The sequence below is a fragment of the Dipodomys merriami genome, unplaced genomic scaffold (assembly GCF_024711535.1).
Source record: "Dipodomys merriami isolate MVZ:Mamm:240054 unplaced genomic scaffold, mDipMer1.0.p SCAF_125, whole genome shotgun sequence".
Taxonomy (NCBI): domain Eukaryota; kingdom Metazoa; phylum Chordata; class Mammalia; order Rodentia; family Heteromyidae; genus Dipodomys; species Dipodomys merriami.
This window is the reverse complement of record NW_027202549.1, coordinates 619081-641916: the sequence shown is the minus strand read 5'-3', so window position 1 is coordinate 641916 and position 22836 is coordinate 619081. Positions and strand designations below refer to the sequence as shown.

General features: G+C 51.3%; 1 protein-coding gene across 1 annotated transcript in view; it reads left to right on the top strand.

Annotated features, from left to right (window-relative positions):
• The first annotated feature begins 2162 nt into the window (after positions 1 to 2162).
• Positions 2163 to 22836, top strand: part of LOC138823977 (sodium- and chloride-dependent transporter XTRP3A) — a 20915-nt gene continuing 241 nt past the window's right edge. Inside the window, exons 1-11 of the mRNA XM_070017534.1 lie at positions 2163 to 2365; positions 10276 to 10416; positions 10733 to 10824; positions 11551 to 11778; positions 14093 to 14203; positions 15041 to 15282; positions 16477 to 16639; positions 18115 to 18319; positions 19299 to 19458; positions 20200 to 20365; positions 21224 to 22836. The exon at positions 21224 to 22836 is cut by the window's right edge and continues 241 nt beyond it. Coding sequence (XP_069873635.1) covers positions 2245 to 2365; positions 10276 to 10416; positions 10733 to 10824; positions 11551 to 11778; positions 14093 to 14203; positions 15041 to 15282; positions 16477 to 16639; positions 18115 to 18319; positions 19299 to 19458; positions 20200 to 20365; positions 21224 to 21373 — 1779 coding nt within the window. The 5' untranslated portion in view covers positions 2163 to 2244 and the 3' untranslated portion in view covers positions 21374 to 22836. The remainder of the gene's footprint in view (positions 2366 to 10275; positions 10417 to 10732; positions 10825 to 11550; positions 11779 to 14092; positions 14204 to 15040; positions 15283 to 16476; positions 16640 to 18114; positions 18320 to 19298; positions 19459 to 20199; positions 20366 to 21223) is intronic.

The following is a 22836-nucleotide window of genomic DNA, read 5'->3' as shown; positions in this document are numbered from 1 at the left end:
TTTTTAGATTCACAGTCTAAGGTTTTTGTTAAACTATAATTACAGAAAGCATTCTACCACTTGAGCCACAGCTCCACTTCCAGCTTTTTTTTTTGACAGTTAATTAGAAATGAGAGTTTGGTACTTTTCCACCCGGGCTGGTTTTAACCCGTGATCCCTAGATCTCAGCCTCCTGAGTAGCCAGGATGACGGGGAGCCACCAGCACGAGACTGAGATATTTATTTTATTTATTTATTTATTTAGCCTGTCCTGGGGCTTGAACTCAGAGCCTGGGCGCTGTCCCTGAGCTTCTTTTGCTCAAAGCTAGCGCTCTACCATGTGAGCCACGGGGCCACTTCCGGCTTTTTTCTGTGTACGTGGTACTGAGGAATCGAACCCAGGGCTTCCTGTATGCTAGGCAAGCACTCTACCACTAAGCCACCTTCCCAGCCTGAGAGATTTCTAAGGCAGGACAAAAGAAGGACACACGGAGATGAGAACACTGAAGAAGACGCTCAGATGAACCTGGTTTGAACTGAAGACTGTATCTTCTTTTTTTTGGGTCCAGTCATGGGGCTTGAACTCTGGGCCTGGGTGCTGTCCCTCAGCTCTTCAGCTCAAGGCTAGCACTCTACCAGTTGAGCCACAGCGCCATTTCTGGCTTTTTTTTTTCTTATGTGGTGCTGAGGAATCGAACCCAGGGCCTCAGGCATGCAAGGCAAGCGCTCTACCACTGAGCCACCTTCCCAGCCCAAGAATGTATCTTCGATAGGAGACAGACCAGAAAGAACAACTCCCAAATGGAGACAGAACATAGATAACAGAACATGGGGCAAAGGGGCCCATACCCAAGATCAAAAAGTGCCCATTAGTCAAAGCAAGAGTCTGGTGAGAACAGATAGACACTGGCAAAGGCTTTCCACCCAAGTGTCCCTTTAGACGGCACGGTGAGCCTGTGGAATAGTATGCAGCCTTAACAAGTTGTCCAGGAAGTGAACAGGTGCAATTCAACCATCAGGCAGACACTCACAGGACCAGAGCCGGGTGAGGGTGTGCAACAGTGCAACGTACTGGGAACATGGGCTGGTATTTCTGCTATGGAAGACGATGCTGTACTAGCTTCCCAAAGCTGAACCTACTTGTCTGCCTCTGGCCCAGGGGTTTCCATCAATGTTTGGTTCAAAGCTCCTGATTACCCTCCCCGCCTCCCGAGTAGAGACAACACAAACGTCTGCCAGTTGTCTATCACAGTCTAACGGGAATGAAAGCATACACACTACCACAGGTCCATCTCCAGCAAGATCAAAGCCAAGGTGGACCATGCTAAGTTGGTTCATCGGAGTTGGAGTCTCATAGACTATTTTTTTTCTGGCCTCAAGCCGTGATCCTTTAGATCTGAGCCTCCTGAGGAAATTCGGGTGACGGGCTAGACCTCCTTGGTCATGCCTTGTGGTCCTAGCCACTCTGGAGGCTGAGATCTGAGGATCACGGTTCAAAGCCAGCCCGGGCAGGAAAGTCCGTGAGACTTCTATCTCCCATGAACCACCAGAAAATCGGAAGTGGCGCTGTGGCTCAAGTGGTAGAGCGTTCGCCTTGAGCTGAAGAGCTGAGGGACAGTGCCCAGGCCCAGAGTTCAAGCCCCACGAAAAATTAACATGCCAGGAAATTGGGGTGGCTCACACCCATACATCCTAGCTCCTCAGTCTGTGAAACCCTTGATCTCCCACCAAAAAGCTGGAAGAGAGCCGTGGTGCAATTGGTAGAGCACCAGCCTTAAGTTAAAAAAAGAAAAAAACACTAAGGACTAGCACCCCAGCCCCGAGTTCAAGCCCCAGGACTGGCTTGCACGCGCATGTGTGTGCACACATACCCTTGTCAGGGCCTTGTCAGACCCTATCCCTGACACCCAGTGAACACTCTGTGTGTGTGTGTGTGTGTGTGTGTCCCTTTGCACATGCTCTGCAGCCAAAGCAAAGCCGGGGTGGAGGGAAGAGGTGAAGGAGGAGCACCCCAGGATCTCCGATCTCCACTGGGGGGGGAGGGAAGGGGTGGGAACAGGGCCTTCCTCCCGGAGGGGTGGGGCTGGGTCACCACCCCATTATCCATTTACCAGCCACGCCTCCCCCGCCATTAATGAGATTAGCAATTAAAAGGCCGGCCAGAGGTGGTGGTGGCAGTTGCGGTGGTGTGGTGGTGGCGGCTGCTGAGGCTCTCTGGCCATCCTCAGGCTGAGCCCCAGCACAGACTCTGGGTGCTGGCTGGCCATGGAGAAAGCCCGGCCCCAGTGGAGCAACCCCCTGCAGTTTGTGTTCGCCTGCATCTCCTTCGCTGTGGGCCTGGGGAATGTGTGGCGCTTCCCTTACCTGTGCCAGATGTACGGTGGAGGTGAGTGCCCGCCCCCTCACACCTCCCCCACCCCCGTGGGGAGGGATGGGGACAAGCATCCCCCCACCCCTACACACCTTGCTCAAGCCTGGAGGTACACTGAGGGGGGGGAACCCCAAGTTTACCGATCTGGATGCTGAGTCTCTGGGTATCAGCGATTGGCCCTCAAATTGCCAAATCCCCCCCCTACCCCATCCTCACCCCCCCTCATTTCCCACCCCTGTCACCACAGGGTGGCCACAGGGTTTGACTTACAGCTCAGAGACGTGTAGGCTGGGAAGTGTTCACAAGCCAACAGGGAAGCTGTCATCCGTCCAGCAGTCGGGTCCCCTGGGGAGCTTGCCATTTGGGGTATCTAGGGATCTTGAGGGATTGGGTGAGGGAAAAAGATCTAGCTGGGGAAAGGGGAGAAGGAGGGAGAAGAGTTGGAGTTCAGAAGCTCAGACAAGAATAAAAAAAAAAAAAAACAGAAACCAACCAGGCAACCAACAACCCTAAATCTGGAAGTTGGTTGGGTTTGTTTTGGGTGGATGTTGCTATTTGCTGATGGCTTGGGTTTTGTTTTCTTTGTGCATGCTTCCTCCAGTGCCTTTTGGGGGGCAGGGAGGGGGTGCCCAGCTGGGAAAGACTCCTCAGCAGCAGCCCAAGGGGCAGGGGAGGGAGCATAAGGAAGACAACATGGCAAAAGAGACCATGGAGTAGCAACTTTCTTTTCTTTTTTTGCTCAAATGTTCCATTTTTCTCAAATAGAAAGAATTTTGGTGGAAGGTAGAAAATACAAATGTGGTCACTTTCTTTCTTTCTTTGGCCAGTTCTGGGGCTCGAACTCTGGGCCTGGGCGCTGTCCCTCAGGACAGTGCTGGTGCTCTACCACTTGAGCCACAGCGCCACTTCCAGTTTTCTGGTGGTTCGTTGGAGATCAGAGTCTCATGGCCTTTCTTGCTGGGGCTGGCTTTGGACTACGATCCTCAGATCTCAGCCTCCTGAAGAGCTAGAATTACAGGCGTGAGCCACCAGGGCTGGGGCTCTGAGTATTTTCTTCTGTCATGTCTTAAGTGGAAAGAAGAGGATGTGAGGCTCAAAGCAGTTTCAGATATACAAAATTTGATGCCATTATGTTGGATAATATGCACTGAACAGTAAATGGGAGGAAAATACTAAAGTGCTAACAGTACTTACCCCTGGGTGATTTTCCTCTACTTTGTATTGTGTGTGTGTGTGTCTGTGTGTGTGTGTGTCTGTGTATTTGTGTTGTGTGTGTGTGGTATGTTCTAATCAGCAAGGGTTTTTCACCCCTCGGCACAATGAATAATGTTAGATCCAAGTATTGGCCAGACTGAACCCATTAAAAAAAAACCACTGGCTCAGGCGTGGAATCCTAGCTGCTTAGCAAGCTGAGATCTAAGGATCACAGTTCAAAGCCAGCCTAGGCAGAGTAATCTGAGAGAGACTCTTCAATCCACTAGCCCAAACAAAAAGTCAGAAATGGGGGTGTGGCTCAAGTGGTAAAGTGCCAACTGTGAGCAACAATGCTAAGGGGAAAGCACCTACGTCTGAGTTCAACAATCAGGGAGAAACAGGAGAAACGTCAGGCCTGTCACAGAGGACTCTTTTTTTTTGGTCAGTCGTGGGGCTTGAACTCTGGGCGTGGGCTCGGTCCTTCAGCTCTTCATCTCAAGGAGAGCGCTCTACCACTTGAGCCACAGCACCACCCCGGGTTTTCTGAGTGGTTTATTGGAGGTAAGAGTCTCACGGACTTTCCTGCCTGGGCTGGCTTTGAATCTCCATCCTCGGATCTCAGCCTCCTGAGTAGCTAGGATGACAGGCAGGAGCCACCGGCCTCCAGCTCACACGAGACTCTTGAGCTACAGATGTGTGGACAGACAGGTGACAGGCTACAGGTGGCAAGGTGGGTGTGGAGGGTGGGTAGAAAGGTGGAGATGGCTGTGTGCGAGGAGAAGGATGAGAATAAAGACCAAACACCTTGTCCCAGCTCAGTGGACCCTGGACACCAAATAAATATAGAACCCCTCATTGCCCACTGTTCATTTTCTGCCCCAACCTCAGTCTTTGATGGATGGCCTGCATCTTGGCTTCAGCTCCTAATACAGACTTCCTCCACCAAGCCTAATAAGCCCTCAGTCAGAGACACTGGAGTTTCTCTGCCTTCCACTGGTCCAATCCTCATAGCAGGGGAATGGAAGCAGAGAAACACCTGGTCTGAAAGCAGGAAAGCAAGGAAAAGGCTGTCTCGTCACCAAAGAAATCACCTCCTAGCCAGGGGCAGGTGGCTCGGGACTGTCACCCTAGCCACTCAGGAGACTGAGATCTGAGGATCCCAGTTCAAGGCCAGCCTGGGCTTATTTCCCCCATGAACTAGCAAAAAGTTGGAAGTAGAAGCGTGGCTCAAGTGGTAGAGCACCAGCATCAAACAACAACAACAACAAAAAAGCCAATCGATGCCAAGTGCCCGTGGCTCAGGCCTGTCATTTTCACTTCTCAGGAGGCTGAGATCTGAGGATCGTGGTTCAGAGCCAGCCCAAGCATGAATAGTCTGTGAGACTCTTATCTCTGATGAACCACCAGAAAAACCAGATGTGGATCCAGGGCTCAGAGTAGTAGAGCTCTATCCTTAAGCACAAAAGCTTGGGACAGCACCCAGGCCCTGAGTTCAAGCCCCATGACTGACAAAAAAAAAAAAAAAAGAGCCAAATGAGAATGTAAGGCCCTGAGTTCAAGCTCCAGTATGGGGTACACACATAAAAACATGTCACCTCACTAGGATTATTATATTATTATATTATATATATTATTATGATAGGCTCATGCCTATAATCCTAGCTACTCAGGAGGCTGAGATCTGAGGATCAAGGTTCAAAGCCAGCCCAAGCAGGAAAGTCCATGAGACTCTTATCTCCAATAAAACCACTAGAAAACCGGAAGTGGTGCTGTGGCTCAAGCGGTAGAGCGCTCGCCTTGAGCTGAAGAGTGCAAGGACAGCGCCCAGGCCCTGAGTTCAAGCCCCACAACCTACACACAAAAAAAAAAATGTCACCTCCTGACAGTGTCACCCCTACCACTGTTTACGCCCACCTGAGGGTCACATCAGAACAGCCACTGGAGCGTGGGTGACCTCCTTCTAGCAGCCATCCTCCACCCTCCCCACCCCCAACCCCCCCCCAAAAAAAACAAAGAGCTTGTTTATAATGAGTATAATGAGAGAGCTGACTGGGCCCAAACACCTCTGAGAATCAAGCCGATTAAGGTCCAACCCAGAAGGCTGGAGTGGTGGAGGCTGCCCAAGGAATGTTAATTCTAAGATTACATTCTGCTCAACGGAAAAAGAAGAAAAAAAAGGAGGGGTGGGGGTATTGGGCCAGAGAGTAGCTGAAGGAACTTCACAAAAAAATTCCTTTTTTTTTTTTTTTTTAAGTCAGCAGTAGGCCAAAGTCTAAGGCAGTGAACATTCAGGAAGAAACCAGGGATGCGGAGGTGCTGGATGCTGGCACAAACTCTGCTCCCCTCCAAGCCTCAATTTGCCTTCTGTGGAGCTAGGATTGCAGGTGTGAGCCATGGGTGCCAAGTTTCTTTGGTTTTCCTTCCTTCCTTCCTTCCTTCCTTCCTTCCTTGCTTCCTTCTTCCTTCCTTCCTTCCTTCCTTCCTTCCTTCCTTCTTTCTTTCTTCCTTTCTTTCTTCCTTATTGTTATTTAAAAGGTGATGTACAGAGCACCTAATTTACATAAGTCAGATCAAGAGGACATTTCTTTTTGAATAACATCACCCCTTCCCGTGCTCTCTCCCAGTTTTTCCCTCCTGTCCACCACCCACAAATTGGATAGTTCATTTTCCACGTGGTGGCTCGTGAGTCTCACTGCTGCATTTGTTCACCCTCTGTCCCTCTATTTCTGTGCCCTCTCCTTTTCCTCCCAAAGATCGATAAACAAACAAATAAGAAAAGAAACACAAAACAGCAACAAAGAACAAAGAAAACATTGTTTTCAGTTTCCAGACCTCTCTACAGCCTTGCTTCTGACAGCAAATCTGTTTCAGAAAGAAAAATCTTGAAATTTGAAATCTGATTCCAGTTAAAAGTTGAAATTGGATTGACAGGAGTTTATGACAGATACAAAGGTTGCCTTCTGACTTTGACCTGACAGAGACATAAACCAATTCATTATAATATCAGCGGACACACATCTAATCTAATCTCCACCGATATACAGGATTTATAATCATGTCCGATATACATCCAGTTACCTACACTAATATAAACCAAAGGTTAAAAGGTCAAAAGTAAAATTGAACAAAACAAAATGTGTACCCTTTCACCACTGTCTACTAGAAGCAAGCCTCCAAGGCCTGCCCAGAGTCACAGGCCGGAGATAAATCCTGCCTCTTTGTGAGAGGAGACCTGAAGACCAGGTGGCCATATTGAATCTCCCTAGTACATTCTGTCAGGCTACCTACTTTTCTCTGTTGAAATTGAGGTAAGAGTCTCTCAGACTTTTCTGCCCAGGGCTGGCCTCCAACCTTGATCCTCCAGATCTCAGCCTCCTGAGTAGCTAGAATGACAGGTATGAGCCACAGGTCCCCAACTGAGCATATTCCTAATAGCTTTAGTGTCAGACACCCCTTTGGTGTGTTTATCCTGACACCCATAAACATGACGATTCAAACAGGTCCCCAGGAGTAACTAAATGGGTTCATTTGCCAGCTATGTTCGTTCGTAATCCTAGCTACCCCGAGAGGCTAAGGTCTGAGGGTTTAAAGTTCCACACCAACCTGGGCAGGAAAAACACCCTGAGAATTTTCTCTCCAAATACTTCCCAAGCAAAAAGCCAGGAAGTGGGAGATGTGGCTCAAAGGGTAGAGCACCAGCCTGGAATGAAAAAGCCAAATGCGAGCGTGAGGTCCTGAGTTCGAATCCCCGTGTTGATGCACGAAACGGAAAAGAATTGCAGGGTACATCTTCCTCAGCTGTGGGGGTTTAGTGGCATCTGGGGGGGGAGGCCTGCAGCTTCCCTGATCCTACCTTGGCATGCAGCCTTGGATTTCCACCTGACCAAAGGCAGCAGGCTTCTCGGCAGAGGGACCACAGGTCTTGCCAAACACGCTGTGGTTACTGTTTGACACACTGAGTGAAAGTGAGATTCCTTTCTAACTTTGCAGCAGTGGGCAGCTGTGTAAGGAATAGCCACTCTCGTGGGAGCTACGGATGCTTGCACACTTTGGTGTAGAGAGAAAGCCCGTAGATGGCCCAAAGGAGTCTCTGAGAGGAGCCAGGGTCTCAGCCTGGAGGGGGAGGAGCAATGGAGGGGGAGGAGCAATGGAGGGGGAGGAGCAATGGAGGGGGAGGAGCAATGGCTGTCCAGGCCCCACCCTCACATGGAACAAAAGCTGGACAGAGCCAGGCCCTGGGGGCTTTGTCCACCACACATCCCAGCTCCTCAGGAGGCTGAGATCTGAGGATCGCTGTTCAAAGCCAACATGGGCAGACAAAACCCAGAGACTTTCAGCTCTAACTGCCCCAAAGCCGGAAGGGGGAGGCTGTGGCTCAAATGGTAGCATGCCAGCCTTGAGCAGGAAAAGCTGAGGATAACAGGTGTGAGGTATCACTGGCTGGTGAGGGTCTATATGCTGAGGCTTGAACTCTGGGCCTGGGCGCTGTCCCTCAGCTCTTCAGCTCAAAGCGGGCGCTCTACCACTTGAGCCACAACACCACTTCTGGTTTTCAGGTGGTTCATTGGAGATCAGAGTCTCAGGGACTTTCCTGTCTGGGCTGGCTTTGAATCATGATCCTCAGATCTCAGCCTCCTGAGGAGCTAGGATGACAGAGTTTGAAGCTCTATCTGACTCATAGCATCCTTTACTGAAATGAAACAGCTAGAATGTTCCCCACCGAAAATAAATATACACGAAGGTGCTCTGTAATCGGGAGGTGTGGCCCAGAGACCCCAGTACTGAGGGACCCTCCTGCATCTACACACATACTTCCTAAGTCCTGAATGATCTCTGAAGATATCAGGGCCCCTGGGAAAAAGTCACATGTGGAGGGGCAGCTGGACAGGTGATCATGTGAAGGGGGGAGGGGAGATGTTCAGAACAAACAGCACATGGCAGTCCTAGCTCTGATCCAGATCTGAAGCAGAGCCAGGTACCAGTGGCTCATGCCTGTCATCCTAGCTATTCAGGAAGCTGAGATCTGAGGATCACGGTTCGAAGCCAGGCTGGGCAGGAAAGTCCATGAGACTCTTATCTCCAATAAACCACTGAAAAACCAGAGGGTGGCAGTGTGGCTCAAGTGGTAGAGTGCTAGCCTTGAGCAAAAGAAGCTCAGGGGGAACAGCGCCCAGGCCTTCAGTTTAAGCCCCATGAGTGACCTCCCCCCTCAAAAAAAAAAGCCAATTGAAAAAAAAAAAAAAAACAGATGAAGGGGAAGCTGGCCGGGGACAAGGCAATAGGGCCAGGCCAGCAGAGACCTTTGGAAACAGTAGAAATTTGCCTCTGGATTAGAAGTATTCAAAGATGTTCAACAGCTGACGTGACTGTGCCATTGATAGAGAGGGATGGGTGGATGGATGGATGGAGGGATGGATGGATTGGGTGGGTGGATGGGTGGATGGGTGGGTGGATGGATGGATGGATGGGGTGGGTGGCTGGGTGACTGGGTGGATGGATGGATGGATGGATGGTTGGATGGATGGGTGGCTGGGTGGGTGGATAGGTGGATGGATGGGTGGATGGGTGGGTGGATAGATGCATGGATGGATGCATGGATGGATGGATTGGGTGGGTGGATGGGTGCATGGATGGGTGGGTGCATGGATGGATGGATGCTTGGGTGGATGGGTGGATGGATGGGTGGATGGATGGATGGATGGGTGGATGGATGGATGCATGGATGGATGCATGGATGGATGGATTGGGTGGGTGGGTGGGTGCATGGATGGATGGGTGCTTGAGTGGATGGGTGGATGGATGGGTGGATGGGTGCGTGGATGGATGGATGGATGGATGGATGGATGGGTGGATGGATGGATGGGTGAATATGTGCATGGATGGATGGATGGATGGGTGGGTGGGTGGGTGGATAGATGGATGGATGGATGGGTGGGTGGGTGGGTTGATGGATGGATGGATGGGTGCATAGATGGATGGATGGGTAGGTGGATGGGTGGGTGGGTGGATGGATGGATGGATGGATGGATGGATGGATTGGGTGGGTGGATGAATGGATGGATGGATGGATGGGTGGGTGGGTGGATGGATGGATGGATGGATTGGGTAGGTGGATGGGTGGATGGATGGGATGGGTGGATGGGTGCATAGATGGATGGATGGATGGATGGGTGGATTGATGGATGGATGGGTGGATGGGTGGATGGGTGGATGGATGGATGGAAGGGGTGGGTGGCTGGGTGGCTGGCTGGCTGGATGGATGAATGGGTGGGTAGGTGGGTGGGTGGGTGGGTGGGTGGATGGATGGATGGATGGGGTGGGTGGGTGGATGGATGGGTGGATGGGTGCGTGGATGGATGGATGATGGGTGGGTGGATGGATGGATGGATGGATGGGTGGCTGGGTGGCTGGCTGGATGGGTGGGTGGGTGGGTGGATGGATGGATAGATGGGGTGGGTGGATGGGTTGCTGGGTAGATGGATGATCGGTGGTTTGATGAAGGGTGAATGGATGATCAGTAGGTGAATGGGGCAGAGAGACAACAGATGGACAGATGTGTGGAGTGGCGAACATGCAGGGAGAGCAATGGAAGCGGAGTGGAGGAATTTCCATGGCGGATGGAGGGAGGTGGGAAGGCGTGACAAAGGTGAGGTGGAGGCACAGAGGCAGGTGGATGGCAAAGGGAGGCTGTCCACAGTGCTAGCCCAGCCGTCATCTCCGGATGCCCCCAGGCAGTTTCCTGGTCCCTTATATCATCATGCTGGTCGTGGAGGGAATGCCACTCATGTACCTGGAGCTGGCCGTTGGACAGCGCATGCGGCAGGGCAGCCTGGGGACGTGGAAGACCATCAGCCCCTACCTGGGCGGAGTTGGTACGTGGGCCTTCCAGTTCCTTTCCAGACACAGGTCCCCAGAGTGCTGCAGAACCCATCCATCCATCCATCCATCCACCCACTCATCCACCCACTCATCCACCCATCCCTCCACCAACCCACCCATCCACCCAGGCCCCTGCAGCCCTTTCCCCCTGACCTTCAGGACCCGATCCAGGGTCATTGACTACCGCCATCAGTTCTGTCCTGTCCCAGAACGGGGGTGGGGGGGTGGGGGGAGGCAGTCTCCACAGGGGTATTGTGGGATGGGGCCACCCATACCTGGTCCTGGGCGCGGCCCTCTGCTTCCTTGTAGGCATCGCTAGCATGGTGGTGGCCTTCTTCGTGTCTACGTACTACAACGTCATTAACGCCTGGGGGTTCTGGTACATTTTCCATTCTTTCCAGGTGAGCTGTTGTCCAGACAAGACCAGGAGCGAGAAAGGGAGAAGACGAAGGGCTGCAGGCCTAGGGATGTGTGTGTGTGTGTGTGTGTGTGTGTGTGTGTGTGTGTGTGTGTGTATGCCGGGCTTTGGGGGGAGCTTGCAAGTGACAGGAGGGGCTGAGGGAAGCAGAGGTGCTCAAACCAAGGGAAGGGTGCCTAAATCAGGGAGCCATGGCCAATGTTGTTGGTGGTCGTGGTGGTCCTGGGGCTTGAACTCAGGGCCTAAGTGCTGTCCCTGATCTCTTTCCCCCAAGGCTAGCCACTTGCGGTTTTCTGGCAGTTCATGGGAGATCAGAGTCTCATGGACTTTCCTGCCCGGGGCTGGCCTTGAATGGCGATCCTCTAGATCTCAGCCTCCTGAGTAGCTAGGATGACAGGTGTGAGCCACCAGTGCCCGGCATAGAGAGCTTCCTATTTGCTATATGGAGATCCTCAAGGCCGCTGACTTGCAAACAGCTTCATTGAGCTCAGAGTGCCAAAAAGTTTCTTCAAGTCCTAGATCAGATGAGTGTTCTCTAGATCATCAATAGTTTGGCCTCTTGTGAGGCCAGCATTTGGTGCTGTACCATTTGGTCCAGTCTCATGAGGAGAGACAGAAAGAGGGAGAGAGAAAATATTTAGGACACTTCCCATCCTGCTCATCCAACCTTCCTCTTCTCCTCCCCCCCCATGCCGGCTTGATCGCAAAGGACCCCCTGCCGTGGTCCGTGTGCCCGCTGAATGCAAACCGCACAGGCTACGAGGAGGAGTGTGAGAAGGCCTCATCCACGCAGTATTTCTGGTACAGGAAAACCCTCAACATCTCGCCGTCCATCCAGGAGAACGGGACCATGCAGTGGGAGCCCGCGCTGTGCCTCATCCTGGCCTGGCTGATGGTGTATCTGTGCATCCTACGGGGGACCGAGACCACTGGCAAGGTGAGTTGGGGACCCAGTGTCTCTGCTCTCAGCCACAAGCCATAAATGAACGGCACTGGGCACCGGTGGCTCACACCTGTCATCCCTGCTACTCAGGAGGCTGAAATCTGAGGATCGTGGTTCAAGGCCAGCCCGGGTAGGAAGGTCTCTTACGCTCTCCAACAAACCACTATGAAACTGGAAGTGGTACTGTGGCTCAAATGGTAGAATGGCAGCCTTGAGCTGAAGAGCTCAGGGACAGCGCCCCGGCCCTGGGTTCAAGTTCTGGGACTGACCAAGAAAAAGAGTCTTCAAGACTCTTATCTCTGATGAACGGGCAAAAGCCAGAAGTGGAGGTGTGGCTCAAGTGGTAGAGCATAAGCAAGAGGAAGAGGCCCTGAGTTCAAGCCCCATGATTTATCGGCCAGATTGCAGAAGAAGGAGACTCCCGGTAGAGATGTATGAGTCACATAACACAGAGACAGGAGTCCCAAGCTCTCTTCTGTGATTTGTTACCCTTTTTTTTTTTTTTCTGGTCTTGGGGCCTGAACTCTGGGCCTGGGCGCTGTCCCTCAGCTCTTCAGCTCAAGGCTAGCGCTCTACCACTTGAGCCACAGCACCACTTCTGGCTTTTTCTGCTTATGTGGTGCTGAGGAATCAAACCCAGGGCCTCAGGCATGCAAGGCAAGCGCTCTACCACTGAGCCACCTTCCCAGCCCCTTGTGACCCTTTTCTGAGCATACAGCCTAAACAAGCCAGTGTTCCTCAACACGAATCGTTTCTAAGTACCTGTTGTAATTCTCCTTTTCAACTTGAGCATTCCTTGGTCTGCAGAGAATGAGAACATTCGCCATCCGGCTTTGCAGGGCTTCTAGCCCAGGACAAACTAAGACACGAGAAAGGGACCCACTGTAACAACTGAAGTCCTTAAGTCCAAAGCACCCCTTGTGTAAGGCCCGACCTGCAAAAGCAGAATGCAGGAGGAAGCCAATGCCAGAGACATCATCAAATTAAATAAATTATGTATGAGTCCCTCCTCCATATATATTAAGAAATCAGACCAGGGACGGATGGCTCACACCTGTCATCCTAGCTCCTCAGGAGGCTGAGAGCTGAGGATCGTGGTTAGAAGCTGGCCGGGCAGAATAGTCCTTGTGAGAATCTCAGCTCCAATAAACTACTCAGGCAAAGCCAGAAGTGGAGCTGTGGCTCAAGTGGTAGAGTGCTAGCCTTGAGCCAAGGAAGCTCAGGGACAGTGCTCAGGCCCTGAATTCAAGCCCCAGCAGTGGCAAAAAAGAAAAAGGAAGGAAGGAAGGAAGGGAGGGAGGAAGGAAAGAAGGAAGGAAGGAAGGAAGGAAAGGAATTTAGCAGCTGTGGGAGATGCAGAGATGCTGTCGCTGGAGGGTTAATTTACTGCGAGTAACACATTCACTGTGTGTTATTTTTCCTGACACTAGACACAGGCCTGACCCCAGGGGATTGGTTCTACACATCTGTCAGGTCTGGCCACTTCCTCTCATGCGACAGAGGTGGGGGGGAGGAGTGATGTGAGGACAGAGAGAGGAGATTCGTGACAGCACACTGTGGGAAGAGGAAAAACTAAGCTCAGAGTACAGACGTGTGAGGTTTAAAGAGAGGAAGAATGAGGTCTTGGGAGAGAGAGAGGGGTGCGTCATTAAATGGTCAAATTAGGGCATGCTGGGTCATTAATTTCTTCTAGGGCTTGATCTCAGGGCTTGGCAGTCTTGCTTAGCCAATTTGTAGCTCAAAGCTGGGTGCTCTACCACTTGAGCCACACATCCACTTCTGGCTCTTTTTTTTTGCTGGTTCATTGAAGGGTCACAAAGACTTCCCTGCGCAGGTTGGATTCAACCCAACCATCCTCAGATCCTCAGCCTCCTGAGTAGCTAGGATGATAACTATGAGCCACTGGTGCCCAGCTTTCTTCTCATTTTTTTCTTTTTCTTTTTTTGTCGGTTGTGGGGCTTGAACCCTGGGCCTGGGTGCTATCTCTCAGTTCTTCAGCTCAAGGCAAGCGCTCTACCCCTTGAGCCATTGAACCACTTCCGGTTTTCTGGTGGTTCACTGGAGATAAGAGTCTCAAGGAGGTTTCTGCCTGGGCTGGCTTTGAACCGTGAGCCTCAGATCTCAGCCTCCTGAGTAGCTAGGATGACAGGTTGAGCCACTGGCACCTGGCTCTTTCTTTCTTTCAATGGGAGAATCCTGGTGGTGAGAAACCCAGGTACCTAAGAAGCCAGCAGGGCAGTGCCTGAAATACATCCCTGATATGTCTCCACCCACCTGGAAGATTGACGCTGCCCTCTGATTGCCATAGGTGGTCTACTTCACGGCCTTGCTGCCCTACTGCGTGCTCATCATCTACCTGATCAGAGGCCTTACGCTGCACGGAGCCACCAATGGGCTGCTGTACATGTTCACTCCCAAGGTTTGGGCCTCCCTGTATGTGTACGGCCGCCATCTTGCAGGAGGGGCTGAGAGGAGGGAAAGATGGAGGCTGGCGTGGGCCTCTGGGCTGGGTGATAAAGGAGTATGTTTCACATCGGGGAGGGGTGTTGGGCTACCTCCTAGGAAAGAGGAGGTCCCCTTGTCTTCCTTCTAGCTCCTCTGGCTGCCTTCACTGACCCCAGACAGCTCCCTTCTGCTCGGTTCCCTTCTGTCCTCCCTGCTCAAGTCTCCTCCATACCCCAGCCAGACTCTTCCTCTCTCCCCTGCTCACCACAGGCTCTGGCATTTCTCCCTCACATCCACATGTCCTTTCCCTCCAGGTCCCCACTGTCTCCTCTCCGGGCCCCTCTGGTTGGGATTCCTTGGGGAGGGGGCCCGGGCTGGCTTTTGAATGAGTAATTCTAGTGTCCAGAAGCAGATGCATGTGGCAGCTTCCCCCAAACGCTACAGTGAGAGCCACCTTCGTTTCAAAGGCTTCCTGAAGCCATTGTTGAAGGAAGCTCAAGCCTTCCTTCCACCACCACCACCCCCCCCCCCAGGCTGTCTCTACTGGATTTCTGCAGGTTAGATGCCTGCAGGGCTAAGTGGGCAGATCCCACGCTACCTATGGTACATCACAGGCTAGGATTCCTCCTAGCCTGAGTAGTTGGTCAGCGGGGAATTCACAAGCATAGACCAGGGTCGGGAGAGCTGGGCTAGTTCTAGCACCTGTGTGCTAGGATCAGAGACCTCTGCCTCTGGGCTTTGCTTCCTTTGGCTGTGAGACCAAGGGATCCGAGACCAGGGCTCATCGGTCTTGTCTCTGCCGACCTTCTAGCTCGATATGCTGGTCAACCCGAAGACATGGATCAACGCGGCCACACAGATCTTCTACTCTCTGGGCCTGGGGTTTGGTAGCCTCATCGCCTTCGCCAGCTACAACGACCCCACCAACAACTGCCAGAAACACGCCATCATTGTGTCCCTCATCAACAGCTCCACCTCCATCTTTGCCAGCATCGTGACCTTCTCCATCTATGGCTTCAAAGCCACCTTCAACTACGAGGACTGCTTGAACAAGTGAGCGAGGCCATCTTGGTCTTGGGAGTTGGGGCCCCTAAGGTTCTAAGCAGAAAGGAGAAGGTCAGGGATGGGCAGAGTTCACCCACGCTGGGGTCCTCGAGGGAGGGGGTCTGTTGCAGACTGCCAGCATTGACATGATGAGTCTAGGCCAACACAGACCACACAGTTTCAATTGACATGAATTAACATCCATTGAAATCATGGGATCTGCCTGTGGCTATGGCAGTTAAATAATGCTACCTCTACATCGAGTTAGTTCCTCGGTGGCATGAGCCACATTCAAGTCCTCTGTCCCCACAGATGACTAGACAGATGGTGGGACATTTCCACCCTCACACGGCCCCACTGTGTGAGTTTGGTTCCCGTGGTGAACCCCGTTTCTATCGGAGGTGTCCAGCCAAGTCACCCACAGTCATCTTGTGCTTTAGAAAGGTCACTGACCAGGCTGGGAAGGTGGCTCAGTGGTAGAGTGCTTGCCCAACATGCTTGAAGCCCCGGGTTCGATTCCTTAGTACCACGTACATGGAGAAAACTGGAAGTGGCGCTGTGTGGCTCAAGTAGTAGAGTGCTAGCCTTGAATTCAAGCTCCAGAACTGGTACGATAGATAGATAGATAGATAGATAGATAGATAGATAGATAGATAGATAGATAGATAGATAGATAGATAGATAGATAGATAGATAGAATGCCCTAGAGCCTGACACTAGCAGCTCTAGGGCCTGGCACTAGCAGCTCACGCCTATAATCCCAGCTACTTAGGAGGCTGAGATCTGAGGATCATGGTTCAGAGCCAGTCTAGGCAGGAGAAAGTCTGTGAGATCCTTGACTCTTAAGTTCAATTAACCAGCAAATGGCTGGGAATATGGCTTAGTGGTAGAGTGCTTGCCTAGCATGCATGAAGCCCTGGGTTCCATTCCCCAGTACCATGGATACAGAAAAAGCTGGAAGTGGTGCTGTGGCTCAAGTGGTCGAGCGCTAGCCTTGAGCAAAAGAAGCTCAGGGACATCGCCCAGGCCCTGAGTTCAAGCCCCAGGACTGGCAAATAAAAAAAAAAAGTTCACCAGCCCACAGATTCCCTGATTCACATAGGCAGGAAGGAAGAGGGGTCAGCCTTGAACCTGAGCTACTGCGGCTTCAGGTATCAGTGCCTTTCCCCTCAGTGAAGATCACACTGATGGTCTCTAATGCAGGGTGATTCTACTGCTGACCAATTCTTTTGAACTCGAAGATGGCTCTGTAACAGCCAGCAACCTAGAACAAGTCAAGGACTACCTAGCCTCCACTTACCCAAGCCAATACAGCCAAGTGTTCTCCCAGATTAAGAACTGCAGCTTGGAATCAGAGCTGGACACGGTAAGGCCCTGGGAAAATCCGCGCGGCTTCTGTCTGTGAGAATCAGGAAACTGAATTCTCCTCCCTGCAAATGAGAAACAAGAGATTCGACCACCTCATTTGAATCCTTCTTTGGAGTTTTTTCCTTCCTTTCTCTCTTTCCCAGCTTTTCAAAAGAGGAGAAAGTCCTAACAGGCTTCATTTGTTATGTGATTGGAACAGAATGTGCTAAGCACCCAGCGCTCCCTGTCAGGATGCATTTTCTTGGAAATACTTTGTCACTTGGGGTTTGGAATTTGTTTTCCTTTTGCAACTTGTAGTACCATTGTGCTATTTCCATAACGGGTGATCAAAATCACCCTTCTTTGGCTTTCTTCGTGGATTTATTGGCCAGTCGTGCATCTTTTGAGAACTATATGTACAAGCCTATTTGTTGATGACATTTTTGATTCCTTTTGAGTTTTCAGTGAAGCTTGCTATAGCTCTTGGATATTGTCATATATTCTGGATATTAATGTTTTCTCTGGTGAAACCTGGATATTGTATTCGATATGGGGTGATTGGATAATATTATTGATTATAGGGTATTATAAGAACAAAGCTTGACTTCGAAGCTATAGATATAATGGAAACATCATAGCACTAGCATAAAAAGTCACATAGACCAATCTAGGTGGGTGCTGGTGGCTCATGCCTGTCAATCTGGCTACTCAGGAGGCTGAGATTGGAGGATTGAGGTTCAAAGTCAGCCCCTGCAGGAAAGTCTGTGAGTCTCTTATCTCCCAGGAACTACCAGAAAACCAGAAGTGGCGCTGTGGCTTAAAGTGGTAGAGCGCTAGCCTTGAGCTGAAGAGCTCAGGGACAGCGCCCAGGCCCAGAGTTCAAGCCTCAGGATGGGAAAAAATAATTAATGAATAATTAATGAAGCTGGGGTTACAGGACACCTAGTCATTCACAGTATTAGAAGTAGAAAGCATCCTAACAGCATTTTATTATGTTTTTATTAGGAATGTATGTCATCTGGGGCATGAGAGGTCATGGAAAATGACAGCGTCCTCTATACATTTTCACTGCATGAATTCTGCACAGCACCCATTTCTTTTCTTTTTTGGTCAGCTGTGGGGCTTGAGCTCAGAGCCTGGTGCTGTCCCTGAGCTCTTCAGCTCTCTACCACTTGAGCCACAGCGCCACTTCTGGTTTTCTGGTGGTGCAGGGGAAATAAGAGTCTCATGGACTTTCCTGCCTAGGCTGGCTTTGAACCGTGATCCTCTAGATCTCAGCCTCCTGAGGAGCTAGGATGACAGGTGTGAGCCCCCGGTGCCTGGCCACAGCTCCCATTTGTAATCGGTCCTGTTGAGCAGGGTAGGTAGAAGGTACAGGCCAGAATGTGGCTGTTCACAGCCATTTCCAAGGTCCTCTACAAGATGCTTAGCACTGGATGCATTAGATCACTGGTCTCTTGGGTGCATAACCGGTCTCTTCCTCGCCACGAGCAGGCTGTCCAGGGCACGGGCCTGGCCTTCATCGTCTATACCGAGGCCATTAAAAACATGGAGGTGTCCCAGCTGTGGTCCGTGCTGTACTTCTTCATGCTGTTGATGCTGGGTGTGGGGAGCATGCTGGGAAACACCACCGCCATTCTCACCCCTCTGACAGACAGCAAGCTCATTTCCAGATACCTGCCCAAGGAGGTCATCTCAGGTGAGAGTCGGGCAGCCAGCAGAGGGGAATCCGGAAGTGATGCTGTGGCTCAAGGGGTAGAGCACTAGCTTTGAGCTGAAGAGCTGAGGGACAGCGCCCAGACCCAGAGCTCAAGCCCCACGGCCAACCAAAAAAAAAAAAAAGAGAGAGAGAGAAAGAAAGAAAGAAAGAAAGAAAGAAAGAAAGAAAGAAAGAAAGAAAGAAAGAAAGAAAGAAAGAAAGAAAGAAAGAAAGAAAGGAAGAAAGGAAGGAAGGAAGGAAGGAAGGAAGGAAGGAAGGAAGGAAAGCAAGTGGCTGGGAAGTGGCTCAGTGGTAGAGTGATTTGCATACATGAGACCCTGGGTTCAATTCCTCAGCACCACATAAGCAGAAAAAACTTTAAGTGGCTCAAGTAGTAGAGCGTTTGCCTTGAGCTGAAGAGCTGAGGGACAGTGCCAGGCCCAGAGTTCAAGCCCCACGACTGAAAAAAGAAAGATAAAAAGAAGGAGAGAAGAAAGAGAGAGAGAGAAAGGGAGAAAGAGAAAGAAAGGAAAAAAGAAAGGAGAGAGAAAAGAAAGTGAAAGAGAGATAAAGGAAGGACAGAAGAGAAAAAGAAAAAGACAGAAAGAAAGAAAGGGAGAGAGAGAGAAAAAGAAAGAAAGAAAGAAAGGAGGGAAGAGAGAAAAGAAAGAGAGAGATAAAGGAAGGATAGAAAAGAGAAGAAAAAGAGAAAGAAAGAAAGGAAGAGAAAAGAAGAAAGAGAAAAGGAAGAAAGAGACTAAAAGAGAAAAAGGAAGGAAGGAACAAGGAAGGAAGGAAGGAAGGTAGGAAGGGAGGGAGGGAGGGAGGGAGGAAATGAAGGGAAGGAGGAGGGAAGGAAGGAAGGAAGGAAGGAGGGAGGGAGGGAGGGAGGAAGGGATGGAGGGAGGGAGGGAGGGAGGAAGGGAGGGAGGAGGAGAAGCAGGAGGAGCAGGGGCTGAGCAGGTGGTCTCGTGCCCAGGTCTGCTGTGCCTTAGCAGCTGCGCCATTGGCCTGGTGTTCACCATGGAGGCGGGGAGCTACTGGTTTGACATCTTCAATGACTACTCGGCCACGCTGTCCGTGCTGCTCGTGGTCCTGGTGGAGATCATTGCCGTGTGCTATGTGTACGGGCTGAGGAGGTGAGCAGGTGGGCCGCGGTCTCCCCCTCCCCCACTCCACACGGATAGCACTCATCCTCAACTTGCAGCTTAGTGCTGCTCTCCAAGTTCCTTCCCTGTCCTCAGATCTCAGTGAATCACCTTCCCTCTGCCTCAGTGTGTGTGCGCGGTGAATAGCTCCTTCCTCTATTTCTTGTATTTGTTTTCCCCCTTCGCATCACGGGGAGGCACCCTGAACCCCGTGGATCTATGGGCCTGAGGCATCTCCCATGATCAGAGCCTTACAGGGCCACACCAGTCCGTCAAAGGGCTGTGGTGGGAGCAATGGATTTCTAGGTGCTGGTTGGTTTTCCCGGCTTGTGGGGGGACACCGCCATCTCGTGGCCATTCAGGGTATTGCAGGAAGTCCATCGGGGCCACCAGACCTCTCCATGTCACAGTCAGGCTTAGCAAAGCCAGGGTGGGAACTGTGCTCTCCCCCGGCTCCAGGCTCCCCACTGCAGGCCTTCCCCCAAAGGCCAGCCCACCACGAGATGTCCCCATGTCCCTCATGGGTAGAACGCCACAGCCATTCTCTCCTTCCTACCCCAATGCCATCCCCAGAAGGGATGGAAGAGGGGCGCTCGGGAATTGGGGGAGGGGGGTCTCTATCCTAGGAGTGGCACCCGGGATAGAATGTTCCTGGGTGCAGGGGACCCCGCACCCCCTGACTTCTTGCTACATGAACAATGCAGAGATCTTCTCTCCACGTGATCCCAATAGATTTGAAAGGGACCTTCAGGCCACAACGGGTCGCACGCTCAACTGGTACTGGAAGATCATGTGGGCCTGTGTGAGCCCGCTGATCATCATCAGCCTCTTCCTCTTCTACCTGAGTGACTACATCCTCACGGGGACCCTGCAGTACCAAGCCTGGGATGCCACGCAGGTACCACAAGGCCCCTGCGGAGCCTCCCTGTGGCCCTTTCCCCACACAGTGTCCCCACAGAAGTCCCCCCCTCAGCCCTGACCCCACACACCATGGGTTCCACATCGGACAGAAGGGCACACAAAGCTACTCAGGAGGCTGAGGTCTGAGGATCAGGGTTCAAAGCCAGCCCGGGCAGGAAAGTCCATGAGACTCTGATCTCCAATGAACCACCAGAAAACCAGAAGTGGTGCTGTGGCTCAAGTGGTAGAGCGCCAGCCTTGGGCTGAAAAGTTGAGGGACGGTGCCCAGGCCCAGAGTTCAGGCCCCATGACTAACAAGGAAAAACAAAAAATGGACCCCCAGAGCCTTCCACAGAAAGTTCTGCTGTGGCTCATACCCACAGGGCTAGTCACTTAGGAGGCTGAGATCGGAGGATCCCATTTCAAAGCCAGCCTGGAGAATCTGTGCTGCTCTTATCTCCCCCCCCCCAAAAAAAAAAAAAAAAGAAAAGAAAAAGAAGCTAAAAGTGGATGGAGCTGGGGCTCAAGTGGTAGAGTGGTAGCCTTGAGCACAATAAACTCAAGGACAGAGCCCAGGCCCTGAGTTCAATCCCCATGACAGATAGACAGACAGACACACAGACCAAGAAAGTTCTGGTCTAGACAGAGCAGCCCTGTGCTCAGGTATCCGGGCTGATCTTCACAGGTGGCTCTGCTCACCAGCTCCACACCCAGGGTGACCTAGGTACAGCTCCACAAGCCTGTTCCCACGGGACGTGACCTGTCCAGCTAGCCGGAGGGGAGGGATGGGCAGTCATGATGGAAGGATGGGAAGGAAGGTTCTTCCCTCCCAGTCATGCTCCGTCTCTCCTTCTAGGGACGGCTGGTGACGAAGGATTACCCTCCCCACGCATTGGCCATCATCGGGCTGCTGGTGGCCTCTTCCACCATGTGTATCCCACTGGTGGCCTTGGGGACGTTCATCAAGCGCCGACTCAAGAGAAGAGGCCCAGCCCCCATGGCCTGAGATCCAACCCCCCCCCCATCTCCCTGCCTTCCCTGGAGATCCGAGTTGGCAGCCACTTGCCTTGGTTATTTGTTATTATTGGGGGTGGTCATGGGGCTTGAACTCTGGGCCTGGGTGCCATCCCTGAGCTCTTCAGCTCAAGGCGAGTTGTTTACCACTTGAGCCACAGCCCCACTTTTGGGGTTTTTTTCTAGTGGTTCATTGGAGATAAGAGTCTCATAGTCTTTCTTGCCCAGGCTGGTTTTGAACCACAGTCCTCTGATCTTAGCCTCCTTAGTAGCTAGGATGACAGGCATGAGCCACCAGCGCCTGGCTTTTTTTTTTCCTTTTTAAGCACTTAATTCCAAAGTCCTAGGCCTGCCAGCCTCCTCAGTCATAAAGAAAGACAAAAAAGGTGTGGAAGAGAATGACCCCTTCTGGAAAAAAAACCCACGCACCTCGGAAACATGCCGCTCCAGCCCCCTGCTGGCCAAAGATCACACGAACGACTTCCAGATTCTTGAGGGTCAATCTTGAAGATAAAAGTTTCCTCGATTCTAGAAAGAAAAAGAAAAAAAAAATCCGAGACTTAAGGTGCACTGTGAGCTGAAATTGGACAATCATCCTCACCACACAAAACTTAAGTGATCTGGTATTTTGCTGGAGGAAACACCAAGATGTTACAAGACAATCTTATTTTATTTTTTGGTTGGCTGTGGGGCTTGAACTCTGGGCCTGGGCACTGTCCCTCAATTCTTCAGCTTAAGATGAGTGCTCTACCCCTTGAGCCACAGTACTACTTCTGGTTTTCCAGTGGTTCACTGGAGATCAGAGTCTCACAGACTTTCCTGCTCCGGCTAGCTTTGAACCACAATCCTCAGATCTCAGCCTCCTGAGTAGCTAGGATGACAGGTGTGAGCCACCAGAGCCCAGCTAGAAGGCAATCGTTTTGAGATCAGTGTGCGGAGGTGTTGAAGTATCCCAGGTAACTTATGGCTGGGGTCATTGTCTTTTTTTATTTTTTTAAGTGACAGTCAATGTGCAATTTCCCCGTCTACCTCCTAAACGCTTTCAGCCATGAAGAAAGACTTTCCTTTAGGATTCCCAAAGAAGTCAGCTTTCTCTAATTTAAATTCACTGGGACCAATGTTCTCTATAGAAATCGCCCTAGCTAAGGGTGTTCAAAGCCACAGGAGGAATCACACAGATCTTCCCCCTTCTCCTCCCATCCATGGGAGGTGCCAGAAACTTCCGTGAGAGTTGACAAGTCTGGAAGCAAATTACCCCCCTCCTCGACTTCCTGCTGATATTTGGATGTGGTGGTCAACGAACATCCCTTTGAAACCAACTTGTAATTATTTATCTGTGCATAGGAGAGTTTTCTAAAAATGTACATAAATCAGACAGCGCTGAAGATATACAATATTTATGATTATAAGCATTAACCCATCAGAGAACGTGTGTATGGTTTTTGTTTTTAACTG